Raw genomic sequence first — 18,396 nt, 5'->3', positions numbered from 1 at the left:
AGAGGAGAGATTTCATCTTCACTTTTTCTCCCTGTACATACATCATTCTCATGGTGCAGATGCTTGTCTCCACAGTCCATGTTTTATCCAGAAGTCACAGGACCACTAAACATGAGACCATACTAGTTTTTTTAGCAATATTTAGCTAATATTTAGCTAAATTTTTAGCATCATTTATTTATTTATATTAAATATTTATAAATATTTAGCAATATAAAATATTTAGCAATATTTTAAACCGATTTTATAATTTCTCTCTCTTTTGCAAGTTTAGTGACAGACCAATAAAACCAGGACCTTCAAGCCACAAAACACAGAGGGCAGGAGATGTCTAAGTACTCTCTTGTTGACCATTTCCACGACCAGACAGGGCCAGGTGTAAAATTCAGGTTTCTGTTTACATTTTCCTGAAAAGTATAGGATCTATAGTTTGTGAGAACATTCCAATGAGGCCTCACTATTTCAATAAACTAGCAAAAACTGTTTCAGAGACAATTCTTTATGTTATGGAACATTTTTTTTTTTTAAATTTACAAATGCCCTATGTATCTTATCACACATATCCATCAAGATAAAGTAGGGTTCTGCAGCAAGATTGTTTTTTGTCAGTGTGAGCAGGGCTGAGGGTTGACAAGTGGGGACTGACACATCGATCTGTGTGATTGATGAAAACCAGATAAGCGTGCCCAGGGATGTGGCAGAAAGGTGGCTGCCTGTTCCCACAACTGATGATAGGTGCAACTCAAGCAGTGTTTTGTGGGGGGAGTTGCCACAATAGTAGAATAGACTGTGAACCATTTACTTTGCAGCAAATGAAAGGTGTAATTGAGGCAATTTAGAATCCATGGCATAGTTCTCATTTCCCAGATGCTCTATGGAAAAAGCAACAATTTTTTGAGTCCTTGATCAGGTTGGATCACAAAGTTGCAGTCTAGCCCATAACGGTGAGAGTATTTGAGAACTTATAGGTTCAAGAGACCATGCCACTCCATGGTACCCACTACAACGGCTTGGCATTCAAAAGTGGCTCCTATTATGTTTTGCTCCCGGAGCAGAAGTGGCCTATGAAATTCTTACTAGCTTAATGTTTAAAATATCTGCTAAAAATTATGAGAAACATGCTTGCCATCTCAGCCTCCAGCAGGAAATCCTGCACTTGATTATCACGGATTCTGGCTGTTCCCCCCCACCTCCCCTCAACTAGGTTTAACATGCCCGCACCCCATCAATCCTAGGACCAGAGAGTGATGGGTAAAAACAAATGACACAAACTCCTTAAATGGTCTTGCCTTCTCTGGGTAGCTGGGAGCCTGCTGGAAAGAGTTTCCCCAATACTGCATCCCATTGCTTTTGTTTATCTATCCTTGCTGACATTTTCTTCAATTAGGAAACAATAGCTCCGTTCCAATGTACTGAGCAGAATTACTGAAACCGAGTCACGTGACACCATGAGAGTGTGTTTTCAATTATTCACTCTGTCTTTTTTTGCCAGGCCTATGAAGAGGAACAGCATTCTGCAGGAGTCAGGTTTGTCTGCCTCGCTGTTGTAAGTTCCTCCTTTTGAATTTTTATATTACAATTAGGGATTTTTAATTTTTAAAATTTTTTAGCAGTATATTCAACTCTTCAAGAGTTTCTTACTCTTTATTAGAAAACTTCCAAACCTCTAACTCTTCCTACTGCCTGGAGATCCTAGACTTCTGCAGTAGTTCAGTGCTAATACCACTGCTCAGTAATGAATCTGACAAAGATCACAAGATCTAGATTAAAATGGGATGCAAGATATCATGCTGTTAGCACTTGGTAATATAAAACTCAGCTTGTTCTTGCTAGTAAAGCAAAGTTCTATCTTTCCTACTGTCTGGTTAACAGCAGAGCATTCGCATTCAATCTGGGAGCTACACCAAATTATTTGCATCTTGTAAATACTCAGTTTAATATCCAACCAAAAATTTGAACCAAATGGGCACAGCTCAGATCATGTATTTTGTTCGCCGACTGAGTTAGGGCTTTTTAGACTTAAAGCTGGAAAAATAAAGCTTGGGGGAAAAAAAAAAAAGAAACAGAGAAGGAACATTTGGTTTGCATTACAAACCACAGACAACTTCCATCAGGCATGCTGGAGGTATAAGAATGGCAAGAGAAAATGACAAGCAGTGAGTGCACTGGAAGGAGAGATAAATGGTTTGGAGAATTGACTTTGAAGTAATTGTCCATACCCACAATACCTTGAATTAAATTTAGTGGAAGATGGAAATGAATCATAAAGCTTCTCTGGCACTTGTGATATTGTTTTCTGTGTAAAATAACATTTCTGGATATTTTTATTGGAAAACTTATAGACTATGTTTTTGGTACCTCCTATATTTCTGTCACTTATGCAACCCTGAATCAGCAGCTCTGGAAAGGATGTTGCCTTAGTTAAGACTTGGGTTGTCTTAACTAAGACTCTAATACTTAGAGCAAGAGCGAGTATTTAACTGGAAGTCTTCAGGTCTACTGGGTTTATTTTCACCTCAGCCACTGGGTTGCTTTGAGCTACTAGGTAAGTCATCCAGGGTTAAACTTGGTCTTTGGAGCTGATGGAGCTCTGGTGGGGCTGGGGGAGGAGGAAATAGATAATACAGCAGGGCAAAAGAGATGTTCTCTCTGCATAAGCTAAAATTCCTCAGGAGCATTGCAGAGAGGTGGGATGGCAGAATGCACTTAAAACAATGTTTCCTTCACTGTTTCAACAGGTGCTTCTCTGTTCTCTGCATCCCAGATGCTCAGAATAATCAGAGAAGCATCTCTTGGAGCGTTTACTACTGATGGCAGTGCCCTCTCTTAAGAGTGTAGCAGCTTCAGGCAGAGTGAGAAAGGGCTCTTGCATCTTTCCATCCTTCATTATAGTCTGCCAGTCTCGAGAGAGCTGTATTTTGACCATTAAGCTATCAAGTCCTCTGCTTACCCATGTGCTTAATAGCTCTTTTTTTAATTCTTTCTCTTTGGGGAAGTAAGAGTGCAGTAAATGTTTGTAAAACATTGAAATCCTTGAATGAAAAGTGCTATTTCTTCTAATTTTCCCCCATAGGCAAGATTGTTTGTGTCTGAATATGCAACTCAGGCTTGTTTCTGGCATACTTATTGCTAGAGTGTAATCGAGATTGCCAGAATCACAGAAGGAGCACCAGTCCCTGTTGCAGATTTTCAGGTGATGCACTTTCCACACACCTTCAGCAAGTTAGCTCTGTTGCATTCTACCCTGGTGCTGAGGGGAGGTACTTGCATAAGTTCCCATCACCCTAGCCATCCTATTGCTTTTTCAACTCCACACTCTGCTCTAATGGGCCAAATTGTGATTTTACCTACCTTCAGACATGCAGGAAAAGCAACATCAAGCTTTACAAGATTAATTTCCTAATACACCGGGAATGTTAATAGGGATTTCCCAACTCAAAAATTGCAATTAAGTACATACCTACTATGGCAGACTAAACTTCTAGGCTTACCAAAATGCTACAAACTGACTTTTTTAAAAACAAACACACAAAATCTCCAGACCTTGAAAGCCTTTATATATTAGTAGGGATAAGTGTCAGTCAGCTTTTAACTAATATAATCAACAAAAAAAGCATATAAAAATTTGCAAATTTGTAATGCTAAATTACACCACCAACAACTACTTATTTCAGTTGTCAAAATTGTTTTTCTAATATAATTCATAGCACTTTTCTTCTCTGTACTTCAAAATAAATTACCGCATAGAGGTTTGAAAAAGTAGCTTCTCTCAGTAGCGCAGGAAAGGAGACTAGTCCTAGAGAAATAAGACACTGTGTCAACCACAAAGTCCACGTGTTAAAGCTGAGCTTCCATCTACATCATACCTTTCCCTATCCCCTCTGGCCCCCATGTCCTTACACATAGGCTTAGATGCTCTTTTATTGAGCGTGTGCTCTGTGTCACAGGAAGGGAGTGCGTCTGTGCTGTTGGGCAGTCCTCCATCCACACCATGGCTGCATTCAGCCACGTTTGCAAATCTTGTTATTCACAAGAAGAGAGTCTAGTCTGAAAAAAGAAAAAAGTAGAACATTCTGTGTGTTGAAGGGAAAGAAGAATATGCTAGTTCAGTTTGACCCTGAAAGCTTCCCTCATGCCACTGTGGGGAAGGCTGGGAGCCCAGTGACTTCGGTGCCAATGTCAGATTCTCCCACAGGAGCAGAAAAGATCCCAAAGACACACAGGAGAAGGGCAGAAAACACACCAGCTTTGTGGAACTTGACATGTTCTCTGGATACTTTCAAATTAAATTTTGCCCCGGAATAGCGTCCTGCTAGGAAATCTGACAAGTTCCAATACTCAGGGCACGAGTTTCTGAAGTGTTAAGGATTTTGTTTTGGAAAAGAGACGTCAGGGAGCAGAGCAATATTAGGACTGGTATGATGGAAAATAAGTTATGATGGAAGGCTATAGGAGCATTACCTATCAAAAACGCCAGGAAGGACTGCACGAATAAACATCCTTCTCCCTGGGAGATGAAGGGACCTCTTTGCTGCTCCTGAAAAAGCGATGTGCAATTTTTATTTTTTCTTTTACAAATCCAAACAAATTCAGATTCACGCTGAATGGTCTATTTCTCCAGCAAGGCCATACAGCTCCTTTAGACAGGTACTCAATGGCATAATGTTTATCATCTGGTTTTGTTTTTCCTGGTTATTTGTTTGAGAGAGAGAAAAAAAAATAGAAAGAAAAACAATCCTGCAGATTTGTTATAAGGTTAACTTGGACTTATTATATGAATCTAGCTTGGTCAGAACTTGCAGGCCCATGATTATTGTTGTGGCTGTTACGAGTCTTCAGAAAATCTGCCTTTTTCTATTCCTGTATCACCAGTGGCATTTCAGGTACAAAGTGCATACATACATACCTAATTCTGCATAGTAGCAGGGAAAAAACCCAACCCAAACCAAACAACAACCCAGTTTAGAGCACAATGTACAAACTTTTTCTCTCAAGAGTATACTTGAGAAGTGCTTTTCAAATTACATTGATTTTCAATTTTGTGTATAATACCTATAGCATCTTTGATTTATGCAAATCCTTTAGTTTCAATTGGTGTTTTCTCTAAAATGGCAGCATACACTATCAATTAGGTACTGTGAAGAGAACAGAAAAGTTTGTGTAATAAATATGACAATAAAACCTAAGTGAGAAAGCCAAAGTAATTAATTTAGACTTCTTCTTACTGAATTTTCAGCACTGACATGTACCTACTAAAATATTTCTAGAAAACCTTTTCTGAGAGAAAAGGAAACAGTTTAACAAAGCTCCCCTTTGTTATCGTAACATGCTCATTACTCTACTCATTTTACAAAAGCTCCAATTTTTGCCACATTTTGATTGTATAGCATTTCTTCCATCGTCTCTTAATTTTGTATGCTGAATCATATGCTGAAACAAACCATTTCCGTAATGGGACACTTTTTGATGGATGTATTGGAGCTATATTCCTTTACAGAGTTCAATCCCTAATCAGATATTCACATCTTAAGTGCTTCACTGGATCTCTCTGTTACTGTTAAATGCACGGTCTTAAGTGAGTTCTGATCTGCAAAAGTAGGAGTTTTATATCAGCCTGACATTCCTTACTCTCTCATGGCTAAGATCTACTTTTGCTAAACCACTTACAAATCAGATGTGCCAGGCGGAGAACTTAACCTCGACAATTTGATTAATCTTCTTTGAATTATAGTGGTTTCATGAATCAAACTTCAGAAGGAGCTTCCCCTTTCCAAATAACGTTAGAAGGATAGAATAATGCTTTTAAAGTAGCTTCCTTTTCAATTTGGGATTGCAACATGCAAATTCAGCAGAAGCCCAAAGGAAGCAGCACAATGGAAGCATCAAAAACATTTATTAAAAGCACTCTGTTGTGCTTGGGGAGCACGGGAAGAGAATGAAAAGGTGAAGGAGAATTTAGTAGAGCACTGCACAGAAACAGAATTAGCAAGTCATGAGATATCACGTGGCTGTTAGCAGACTGAAAGGCTCTGTTGATTCGATTATTCATTAGGGCTTTTCAGTAGCGTAGGTTATTAAGTGGGAGAAAGTGGGGTATATTACAACTTACTTTTTATATTTCCTTTCCTGGAGGATGTTTAGCACCAGAGAAGCGGAGAAAGTTATTGAAAGTATCATGCCGCATAAATGGGAGAATGATAGGAAAAAGAGCAGCACCACCAGCTCTTTGAAGATGGATCGAAAGAGCAATTCTGGGAACAGGAAGTCAAAAAAGTTTCGCTCCATTTCAAGATCACTTATACTTTGCAACGCCAAAAACAGTGACGATGGGTCAAGTCCTGATGAGAAATGCCCCGACCCCTTTGAGATCTCTACCAGTTGGGTTCAAGAGGATTTTGACTGCTGTCCTAGAACACAACTGCCATACACATCAGAGACAGAAGACAGCCCACCTGATCCTCCGCGTGTGATCACCAGCATGGTCCAGTCCAAAGCTGCAGCAAATGAAAACTGCAACAACATGAGAAGAAAGTTACTCACCAAGGTAGGCAACTCAGTACAGTGTATTGTAATGTTTCCCATTGCAGTAGTTCCTAAATGGATTGATATTTCTCGGGAACACAGAATTCTACTTGGCTTTTTCAGAGTCTATGAGCCTGCAGTGTTCCTGCTCTGTATAAACAGCATGAAAATGTATTAGCTTTCCTGATGCGCTCTTGCACTCTGCTGATTGACATTCTGCTGAAATCAGTGACTGCTAGGCCACTCTCCATGCTTTCAACCTATAATGTAACATTCAGGTCAGAATATAAAACTGTCACTATAGTAAAGTGCATTTGTAAAGTGTGATACCATGAGATTTCATAAGCTGTGCAAGTATGAATTATATTAATACTATGAAAGACACAGGAGATTCAGCAGACAGATGTTCTTGCTCTCCAATTCAGGAAGGAGGTAGTGATGGCTCTAAAACCACCAGAGATGTCACTTTTTCCTAGAGATGCAAAACTCTTAACAGCCTCATATTACAACATTATTGTTTAATCAAGAACTAACTACATTAACCCTAAAGAGCTGGACAATTTTTCAGTCTGAGCAATATATTTTAGATGCTTTTAAAAAGTTACTTTTCAGTGACATATCCTAATTTTTCCACTTTCTCTCTACCTGTTGGTGAGATGCGTAAAAGGGACCTCACTGCAAGTACGACACGTCTTTCGATACAGTTTGTGTCCTCCTGGGACCTCCCTTATTATATGCCTTTTACCTGGGAAAAGAGTGGCTTATGTGGAACAACTGTTTCTTTCATCTGTAATATTTCTTCCTTATATACTTCCTTATATACTCTGTTTTACCTCAAACCAGGACATATACTTTATTGTATTTTGCATATCTTCAACAGAAATTGGCTAAAACTAGACCTCTACATCTAAAGATATGGCGTTACTGAAAATCAGAATCTCCCCATACCCCTTGAGTTTCTTGCTAATGATCACAGCATGCAGCCCAATATTGCAAAGACTGCAGCAGGACAGAGATCTGGATGTGAGGTGTTTCAGCCCTTGGCAAAGTCCCAGCATGAGGACAAAACCAAACCAATTTTCTGCTTCATTCTGACAGAAAATATGAATAGGTGACGCTTACCCAAGTCCCAAAATACACTCAGTCACCTGCAAAAGCATACCACCCCCTCCCTTTTGGAAACAGTCCATATGCACCCTGCAGATTTCCTTCTGTGAGTGAAGAAGGAGCTGGCCTCTGTGGACTCCCCCCCACTTCTCTTTTAACAAGGCTGAAGCATTTTCTTAGGTGTGTGTCAGCTGCCACAGTCTACTTGATTGCGTACCTCCAAAATATGTGGGGCTCCAATAAGTGTTGTGATCCCTACCCATATGAAACTACTCAGTATCTTATTGCAGACTGTAAGTTTAGATCATTTGCTTTTATAGCTGCCAAGCAGCTCAAATAGGGATCCGGGGAACAGAGTAAGTTTCATAACTAATGCCATTGCACAGATAAAATATAACTGCTGAGGGTATAAATGCACTCTTAGGCTGGAGTGTTAGTGCCACTGAATAGGATGGGTCAGGAGCCTGGATGGATAGTGACATAAATTAGTCAGAGACGCAATCTCTTACAGCAGCATTTGGATTGCTTAGTGCCATTGTAGACAAGGGGTACAGTAAATTACCTCTCCAGAGGTCTCATAGCAATATAAACCTCTTCAGATGCTACTTGCTAATCTTCCATACCTTTCAGAACTGTGGACCAGTAGAGTGATTCTAAAAAGTCTTATCTCCTCATGCTAAATAGGATGAACTTTGGTAACACCTACACTGACTTATCCTGTACTACTGTTGCCGAGGCTTTGCCCTATATTATGAAAGCAGTGATCTCTATCATCCATATGGCACAAGCCTGACAGAACAATCTTCCTGTACCACGTGCCTTAGAGAGTTTAAGCTTAAAACCTCTCTCTTTAAGAAAGGAGTCAACAAGCATTTTTCAAGTCCCAGCCTAACACTTACTCTCTCCATTTCCATGTGACACTTCAGAAATTCATGATGTGTGACTCAGAGCTGAAGGATCCTTGTCTTTGTTCAAGAAAATTGATTCCATTCTTTCTGTGGTGTTGCTGAGGATATTCCGCTATTATTCTGCTTTCCAGTGCCTGCAGCCCTAAGCATGACTCTGAAGGTGCTAATAACTCCCACAGAACTGAACAACTTAATTTTTGTTGCCACATTGGAAAGAGAGAAGAATGTTTAAAAGTGCTACATGATTTAATGCTCCCAGTGCATCTCTTCTCCAGAGCTAAAGGGAAACCTGGAATATCAGTATTCCAAATACCAGTTCCTCTCTCTGTTCAAAAATTTAAGTATCTCTTTGAGCCATACTCTGCTGATTGCATGGGATTCACTATTGCATAAACCACGAGCAAATCAAGCAGTGTTTCAGGACTTCTGCATATGTACTAGAGTCACATTTTCCCGATTTCAAAATCTTTAGGATTACCTACAACAAGGAAATGAGAGGCAAGAGGAGGATTTTTGAGGAGAGGGCATCTGTGCATCATGACATCAATTCCTTTCACTTCAGTATTCAATAGAAAACACTGATGTAGACATTGAGGGAAGCACTGCAGCATGAGCACAACCTATATTAGAGTCCAGACAGTCCCCACAGAAACACTTTGTTCTTATTGCACTACCTGTAGAAAAGACTTTGAGCTGGAATTCAGATCACACTATACACCAGAGAATTTCAGAAGGCTGAAATTCTGATGATACCAGGTTTTATTCATTCTTCTTTTCACCAAAACATGCACAGGTTTTGGTGCCAGCAGTACTACCCTGATTGGGGTGGGACCGCAATTTGATATCACTGCTCCTCTATGATCCTACTGATACCGCAATGCTAGCATGTGTGTGGGAAGGGACCACAACCTTGTATCTTGGGTAAATTTGGCTCTTGTGAGAAGTATTGCAAAGGTTGGCCCACAGATGCAAAAAAATATCGTGTACCTGTGCAGATATTTTTGTTTTTAACCAAAGCATCCATAGTCTGCATTTACACCACTAGTGAACCAAAAAGGCAGAGGACGGACATTATTTAACTGTGATGCTGCCTACCATTTTTACTGTGATGATACGTGGGCGGTACCAGATGATAGGGGTTTCAGTTCACAAGTGTATCTTCTAGGCAACTTCTTTACAACAGTATGTGGCATGGTGGCACACTCAACATGTAAAACTGCAAGGATTGACCTTTCATCTGTACAGAAGTTATAAACAAGTGGAAAGAAATCAGGTTGAGAGAAGACTTAAATAGGAGCCCAACAGCAACAGCTATTTAGTTGTTCATTACATTCAGAGCAAAAACCTCAGTCAGTGCTACATCCGTATGAACTATGCAGATACCTCAGACATTTGGATGACCAGATGGTCATTCAGATCCTGCTGAGACACGGCCACTCTATGTCACACAGGGCCCTGTGTAACAGTCCTTAGTGGTTATGTCCTTCTTTGACCTCAGCCTACCCTTATGCCACAGATATCTCACTACCCTGCTGGAGTCCTGTTTCCAGTCGTTTTTTGTGACAGAAAAGCTGCTGCCATGACATACAGAGAATGGAAGAAAATGGGAGATAATTTGGGAAAAGGGAAGAGAGAGTGTGGAATTACAAAGACAGGAAAAGAGGAAACAGTTGACCATGGAATACTTCAAAGCAAATAAAGTGAGAGGAAGAGAAAGCAACAGTCAGGAAAAGTGAAGGAATTGTATCTGCAGCAAAGTGCATCACCTTACTACTCCCCACTTGCTATTAAGTGACACATTTTTCCTTCTTTTATTCTCTGTGTCCTCGGCACATTTTGTGCGTTGCAACAGCAGCTTCATTCATCTGCCTGTTGCTCAGCAGAAAGGCAAGTAGAGATGTTCCCACTAACGACTATTACTTCATAAACTTCCCAGCCATTTCTCTCCTTCTGCCTGGCTGATTGTACAGGAAAGCAGTAGAAGCAAATAATACATCACCATGTACACCCAGGCAAAGAAAAGCTGTATCAAAATCTTATAGCGCATAACAACTTATGCTTTATGAGTACCTAGGAAAGAACGTCTCAGTCTTATCCATTAATCTCTACATCCTCTTCAAAGTATCTCCTTTCATTATATATTCTAAATAGCAAAGATATTTTTTTTCCTTCTCTAATGTATTGTCAGCAATGATGAGAGCAGATGAACGGTCTTTTAATTCATTTGGTTTATGTGTTCCAATATTCACTCGTATTGACTATTGCTTATTGTGTCTAGAGCACCCAGGATTACTTGGGTGTCATCTGTTCAGCCAGGTCCTGGACCATTTAGCTTCAAAGATGAGGTGTGCTTAGTCTGGTATGAACAGAACTGGAGCAGCTTGTCTGTGTATAAACAAGCAGATCTCCTTTATAGTTTGCTTCTCACAAAATCAGCAATTTTCATGTGGCCTGAAAGGAAAAGAAAACAAAAAAATTGTAAGCAGTGTCTGATACCTTGTGCACTGACACAGCAAACACCGTGGAAGATGGCCTTTCCTGTTCGTATCACTACAAAGACTGAACCTATGCCAGTTGTAGAGGTAACAGACAGGACTAGGTAATATCAACTCCTATTCTTCAGAGAACAGCAGTCTCTGATGGGTTTGAGAGCTTCTTCAAGAAGCGTTCCATTACCTCTTCCCTGCACCACAAGTGCCCTGGGAAGCACAGAGAGTTACCAGCCGGAGGGGCTGCTAGCAGGACTGAAACAGCACCTAGAATAAACTGTGGCAGGAAAAGGCTGACTGGTTATACAAACATTGGATCCAAGCTGATCTGACTGCATAGCTCCATTCAGTTCTAGAAACTTCTCTTTCCTTGCTTCCTTTAGTCCCTGACCCTCTGCTTGAAGGACGAAAAAAGCAAAAGGTCATTTTTCTCCCTTGGTCATCACCAGAATATATTTTTATTAACTCGCCTTTATGCAAACACGAGTTAGTTGGCCCTTTGGTACCAGGACAAGTATTACAGCAACAGACTGTAATGTCTAAAACATGAGCCTATGGGCAGGATGGAAAAACAAAGCCAGGAAAGGAGACTGCATTTATTTAGACATTTATGTGTTCTCTTCCCTTTTCCTACTTGTTCCCTCTTTCTGTCTTCCTGGACTTCTTGCTTTTGTGACATCGGGGCCATGTTATCCCCAGAGCAAGTTGGGAAAGAGGCTGTTATATTAAGACAGTGCGTGCTGCAAGACGTGGGCCAGGGAAAAGGCTCCCAGAAAAACATACCAAAGGCCAGATGATGGGTGGAAAGGTCCGTCTGTAACATTTGATGTGCTGAATCGTCTATCTAGGGCAGAACCATAATCCCATGCCCTGCTTCTTGCATCATCCAAAGGCTTTCTAACTTCTGCCATTTTATAAATTGCAAAGGGAATATGCTGCTGGGAAAATGTATTACATCTACTATAAATATTTTGAAAAGACCAAGACATTGGCCAGGATATGTCAGAATCGGTGGAGTCATGTCAGTTTATGCCAGAGAGACTCTGGCCCTTTCTCTGTTAGAACTGATACAGAAAAAAATGCTTCTAGAAGAAAATCCCCAAAGACTTTATTCTCTTAATCTTCCACTTGGAAATCCCAGCCATTTCACAATCAGCAGGCCAGAAAAGCTAAATATTTAAATTCATTATTGTACTGTTGTTAGATTTTTTTTTGTTTTATTTTTTTTTCTTTTTTTAAAACAGCAGTCAATCAGCTCATTGTCATACGCTTGGTTAACTCAGTCAAAGACCTTACTTGAACTAGCCTTGTATAACACTTTACTTCATTTCAGGGACAATCTAAGTACTGTGTCTTACGTTTAAGAGTGCACAAAAGTTTTTCAGTTTTCCACAGATGCCATGGTTACCCTTATTTCTAAACAACATCTGGAATTAGATGTGTTGAGACGGGACTCTGGGCAAGAAATGTCTAATGAGAGCATGAAGGGAAAAAGAAATCTTTTAAATGTCAGATAGAAAAACATCCTCAGAAGCTTTACATTTTACATGACAAAAAAAGGGGAGCAGAAGGAGAGAGCTGGCCTGGACATGCAAATTACTTTTCCAGAACTGAACACATGAAAAATTAATCTACTCTCACCTGTGACAAAAATGCATTCAAGAAGGCTCTTGAACTCCACCTTCGATTTTTACCATCTTTCAGCCAAGCAGATTCAGTTTAAAGACAAATTAAAGACAAATTAGTGCGTATAATGCACTCCCACAGACTTTATTCATTTTGTTTTCACAGTGATGAGTGGATATTATAATACAGATACAAGTTTCCCCAGAGTCTTGAAGTACTTGGTGGCAAAGCCCCTTATAAGCAGAAAGATTTTATTCACTGGCAGCAAATACGCTTTTAAACGTATGTTCTAATAATAAGTAGGCAAGGTTGACCTAGAATCCACCTGCCCACACACAAAACCTACCAACATTTTAGCAAATTTTCAGCATTCACTACATGTAGTGCTATAAAGCACCTTTCAAAATGAGCAGGACACTTTAAAAAAGAGGAGGATGCAAAATAAATACTGTATTTACTCTTGGAACCATCATCAGTATTTCTATGCATAAAATAATAAGTGAGACAGGAAATAAAACATACTAAAGAAAAAAAACCAAAGCAAATTGACTGTTGGCACATGAATTGGTCAAATGTTTATTTTTCTAAAGAACAGCTTTTATTAATTTTCTGTCATGTTGCAATAACTTGGATGTGAATATAGTGATCTATATCCAGGCCCCAGAAAAGTGCAGATGCTGACAACATACAGATATTTGCCACATGTCCCTCCCTACAGACCAATAAAACCTTTCTTTTCTTTTTTTTTTTTTTTACTTAAGTAATTCACATAAATGAATTGCAGAAACGATTAGCACACAGAGCTTATTTGAAATGTAGCTCAACTTGGTAAGATGACTATAGATTTAAACAAAAATTGTTTCCAAGATTTTTTTTTTGCAGTGTACAATAGATTTAACCTCTACTTTCCTTCTGACTAAGTGCATGCAACTAACTGCTCTTAGAAAGAATACTCATAAAAGTTTTTATTTGGTGTCATTTCACATGTATGTCCCAATACAACCCAGAATTTCCAGACTAGCATGTCTCCCATTGTACAAAATACAATGTCTTCCCCAAAGGACTTACATGGTGCTGCTGCAATGAAAAACCTCAGAGCCAAACCCACTGCACCCTGTGATGTCCTGTGAAACTGATGAGAGCCAAATCACTTTTGGACAATTAACTATGAAGATTTTTATAAACACCATGAACATAGCAGCTGTACACTATGAACAAGTTGCAGGAAGGGCATAAGCATGAATGTGCTCTTAACAGAGATGAGTTGGGCATAGTCTGAAAAGGCACACCATTAAGTTAAAATCAAGAACAAAATGAAGGATAAAGAACAGCTATGCAAAGTTCTGCCCGTGTGTCTGACCAGTATCTGTGAGAAGACATATAGATATTTCAAGGGAGTAGTACACAAGAGCAAAGACTCCTAAAGAAGAGAAGTTGGCAAGTCCAAACTTGAATTCTGACTACAGAAAAAAAAGGAAATTACTTTTTTTTTAACCGACTCTATAATACTATTATTCTTTCACAACAGCCCCAATCCATCATCAGCTGATGTCTCTAAATACTTTGCCAACCAGCAGAATAATTGCCAAACTTTAATAGCTATCTTACATTTCTCACGTTTTAGAACAAGCACACTACCCCGTTGAAAACCCTCTGAGTTTAATGGATGCTTCATGTATGCAGAATCTGACTTGTAATTTCTTACTGATACCTAAAACAAAGGTCCAATACAAACAGAAAAGGTAGCTCACTTTTTTTGCTACACAAGATCTGAAATTTTAAGACATCGTAATTCTAGTCTTTCTTTTGTTACCATGCCGAAGAATTCAAAGCACTGCCATAAGATAAAAAAGAACATAACATAGTCCTGATTTCAAGTACGTACTTCCCAAGATCTTTACCATTGGTGAAAAATAAATATAGGATCGCCAAAACTAATACTAGAGTTCAAATGAACTGGTTTAAAATAGAATTCTATCCATGCTTATACACTTACCTGTTACTCACTAGAAGCACTCTTCATGAACAAAACAGGCTTCGTAAAATTCAGACACTCCTCATTAATGGCAGACAATCTGGAATGTAAGCAAACCCACAGAGTTAACAAGTCAGTCAATGCAAGTATAGCCCCTACCTACTGAATTCAGCATGCAGTGAGCCTAGGGCTCAAAGTTAAACACTTCATTCATTCACAGCCTTAGATTTACTCTGGCAGGTCTCAGAATGGGAGCCAGGCTTCAACAGTCAGCCTGGAAGATAATGACCTTTACTGACATTGCTGTAAAATTTGCAGTTTGTGTTTGCTGTCAGTCAGGTATGATGTGATCCCTATTGATTTGTGGTGAAAGGGCATAATGATTCTAACCCTCAGGGCTGGAGGAACTCTGCTTAGGGCAGAAATGAAGCCCTACTGATGGCAAAGAAGGTTTCCTTGTGCTGTCAGAGGACTACAGATTACTAGAAATACTTCATCCCGCTCTGACCAGAGGACCTGGGAGCAATACAGACAGTTGACCACTGCTATATTTTGTGGCCTGTCCTAACATATGAAATTTGCCTCCCCTTCAGAAATCTATACCTCAGCCATACAAATCTCTCGTGAGCAAGCCTGGATCCAGGATACACTGAGAGCCCCCTTCACTATGTGGAGTATGGAGAGGCTGTCGAGGGCAGAGGAGGTGGGTTCATGTGGGAGAAAAATGAGTGAATACTTGAATTAGGAGTTTTACTAAGCAAATGGAAAAGAAATTGTGTGCTAACTTCCCAGCTGTCCTTGTCTCTTTAAAATTTTAATTGTTCATGCATTAGTGCTGCAGGAGTGTATTTCCTAGACAAATGTGTCATCCTTGATGTGCTTACTCAATCCATTCTTTGCTTTACTTACTCATATGATTTAAGACATTATTCTCCTTCTGTAAGTCCATATGTTAATGATTCATAACCATATTAAAAATGTGCTTACAATTAGTCCTCCAGATGCAACACACAGACTACAGCAACCTCAACCAGTCTGGAGTGGACAAAGAATCTTCCACTGCTGCAGTCTTCTCTGCTCCCCTGCCCCCACTTAACAAGTCAGCAGCAGGGGTGGAGCTTCTAGTGTTTTGTATACACTTATTTTCCATTCAGACCTCTTCTGTTTTCCAGAGTATTTCCTTTTATGGCATATGTTTATTTTCCTGCCTGTCTTTTCTTAGCATAGGCAAACTTGTCCAGTTACTATGAAACGTCTATTATCTGCTCTCTTCCCCTCTATGTAAAGGGGCACTCTATTCTAATACTTCCCTCTTGTAGCCAGAAGCCACTGAAGTCCTAAGGAAAACAACTTTTAAACACTGACTCTGTAATACAATTATTCTTTTACAACTGCACAGTGTTAAAGCCCTGCTCCTGTTCTACTCGGAGGCAATCTCGTTCTAAGAACAAGACCATTTTCTGCATTTCTTTAAAAGGCTCAAGATAACTGTAAGTAACTTTTAACATCCTTGGTACATTTTCTTTCATGCAACCTTTCATCTTCTGAATCAGGACAGCTGCATCTGCAGGCTGTGTACAACCACAGGGAACAGAAGCTCAGGAATCAAGCTCTCTAGGAGTCCAAACTGCACATCTCTCTGGAAAGGGTTCACGGGCAGCCAGGTGCCTGCTGGAGGTGCAGCAAACAGGTACAGCACACATGGAGTCAGCAAGCTTATTAGGGAGCCAGTTGTCTGCACGGATTTTTCAGAGAAAGGCAATGATGTTTACATTTCTTACAACACTTCCAGTTGGAGAGACAGGTCTAGATTCTAGAAAAATACAACTGTGACCATTCAGGGATCTAATGCTTCTCACTTGCACTAATGTATAAACCCTGGAAAAATGAAAGATTGAATATAACATGACATTTTCAAATGCTGTTTTCCTGGTTGCCCTATTAAAGGGCAATGTCATTAGGGTGTTACCAGCATAGCAAGGCCACTGGAAAGCAATGTGAACCAAAATTCCTGAAAGGGAGTAAAGCGTACCTCTGATCAACTTGCAAATGCAAGATGGTGAGAAAGGAGGAATATTTTGCCTGGCTTGGGCTATTCTATGCTGTCACGTTAGCCTGGATGTAAGCTGTATGTGGAAAGGCAGCCATTGATCGCTAGGACTTAGCAAGAAGAGAGCAGCAACAGGAAAAAATCCTGGCGGGGATGGGGTGCATCACACATCAAGACATCTCGTGACAGTTCTGTTCAAAGCAAAGGGATGATTGCAGCTGACACCTCAGCTAGCAAGACGTGTAGCACAATAGTGCCATATTGTTCTTTGTAAAATTATATACAAGCATGTTCCTTTTTTCTTTTTTAAAGGGTTGGTCGCCTGAGCCCAAGGGATGAACTGTTAACACTAAATGGACAATCACTTAAAGATCCATCCAGCAGGGAGGCTGAACCTCTCATTAACCCAACAACGCGGCTGTTGAACATGATGGTGGCTAGCAAAGTAAGCATGAAAGTAGCGGTCCCCTCTCACAACGGTGGTGTGATTTGAGAACGTTTACTTGAGAGAGAAGGGGAATTTGTGCACCAGACATTTGAAGAACATGTTTTTGAGCTTCCTGATGAAATCCCAAACCTCTTGTGGTCAGACTCTGGTGACTTTCAGCATAGCTTTTTCCCAGATAAACAGAGACTATGGGGAGGCCAAGGCCCTGGGAAATTCTAGCAAGGGCTGTAAAGCCCCTCCTTTTAGAAACACATAGGCTTCCAATGTTAACTTTCCATTTGCAAGTTAAGCAAAGACAGAGGTGGATTTAAGGAAAGATTCCTTAAATCCCCAAGCTTGCAGATGACACCAAGCAATGTGGTGCAGTTGAAATGGTGGAGGGAAGGGATGCTATCCAGAGGGACCTGGAAAGGCTTGAGAGGTGGTCCCATGCAAACCTCAGTGAAGATCAACAAGGCCAAGTACAAGGTCCTACACTTGGGTCAGGGCAATCTCAAGCACAAATATAGGCTGGGCAGAGAATGGATAGAGATCAGCCCTGAGGAGGAGGACTTGGGTGTGTTGGTTGATGAGAAGCTCAACATGAGCTGGCAATGTGCGATTGCAGCCTAGAAAGCCAACCACATCCTGGGCTATATCAAAAGCAGAGCGTCCAGCAGGTCAAGGGAGTTGATTCTGCCCCTCTACTCTGCTCCCATGAGACACCACCTGGAGTACTGCATCCAGCTGTGCAGCCCCCAGCATAAGAAGGACATGGATCTGTCACAGCAAGTCCAGAGGAGGGCCACAAAGAGGATCAGAGGGCTGGAGCCCCTCTGCTGTGAGGACAGGCTGAGAGAGTTGGGGTTGTTCAGCCTGGAGAAGAGAAGGCTCTGGGAAGTAGCCTTCCAGCCAGAGAGAAGGCTCTGTACTGAAGTCATTTTGTGGATCTAGGATTTATAAGCTAGAAAAGTCCTATAGTGAATGTTACTGGAGTCTGCTACAGAGAGAAGGGAGGCAGCATTAACAGGTCAACAACCCCAGGTCATCACTAAATCTCTCGGTGGAAAACCCTTTTGGTCTTTCTTTCAGAGTCCATTTCATTGGATTAGTCACATTTCATTTCAGGCTTGTCCTCTCATCCCCACCCCAAACTAGATGGCAACCAAATGCTTTTCACTTGCAAATTCTGGAGGAAACTTGAGGCTGATGACTAGACAGAGTTAGTCCCCTACCACACATTTACCACTTTAAAAACAAGAGACCTCAGCCAGAGATTTGTTGCAGGCTTC

The 18,396-nt window shown here is 40.4% G+C and overlaps 1 protein-coding gene across 1 annotated transcript in view; it reads left to right on the top strand.

Annotated features, from left to right (window-relative positions):
- The first annotated feature begins 6,217 nt into the window (after positions 1–6,217).
- Positions 6,218–18,396, top strand: part of IL16 (interleukin 16) — a 33,259-nt gene continuing 21,080 nt past the window's right edge. Inside the window, exons 1-3 of the mRNA XM_063347204.1 lie at positions 6,218–6,544; positions 16,181–16,317; positions 16,990–17,122. Of these exons, the coding sequence (XP_063203274.1) occupies positions 6,233–6,544; positions 16,181–16,317; positions 16,990–17,122 (582 nt within the window). The 5' untranslated portion in view covers positions 6,218–6,232. The remainder of the gene's footprint in view (positions 6,545–16,180; positions 16,318–16,989; positions 17,123–18,396) is intronic.

This window comes from Chroicocephalus ridibundus, chromosome 9, assembly GCF_963924245.1.
Source record: "Chroicocephalus ridibundus chromosome 9, bChrRid1.1, whole genome shotgun sequence".
Taxonomy (NCBI): Eukaryota; Metazoa; Chordata; class Aves; order Charadriiformes; family Laridae; genus Chroicocephalus; species Chroicocephalus ridibundus.
The sequence above is the reverse complement of the archived record's forward strand: the minus strand, read 5'-3'. Positions and strand labels throughout refer to the sequence as shown.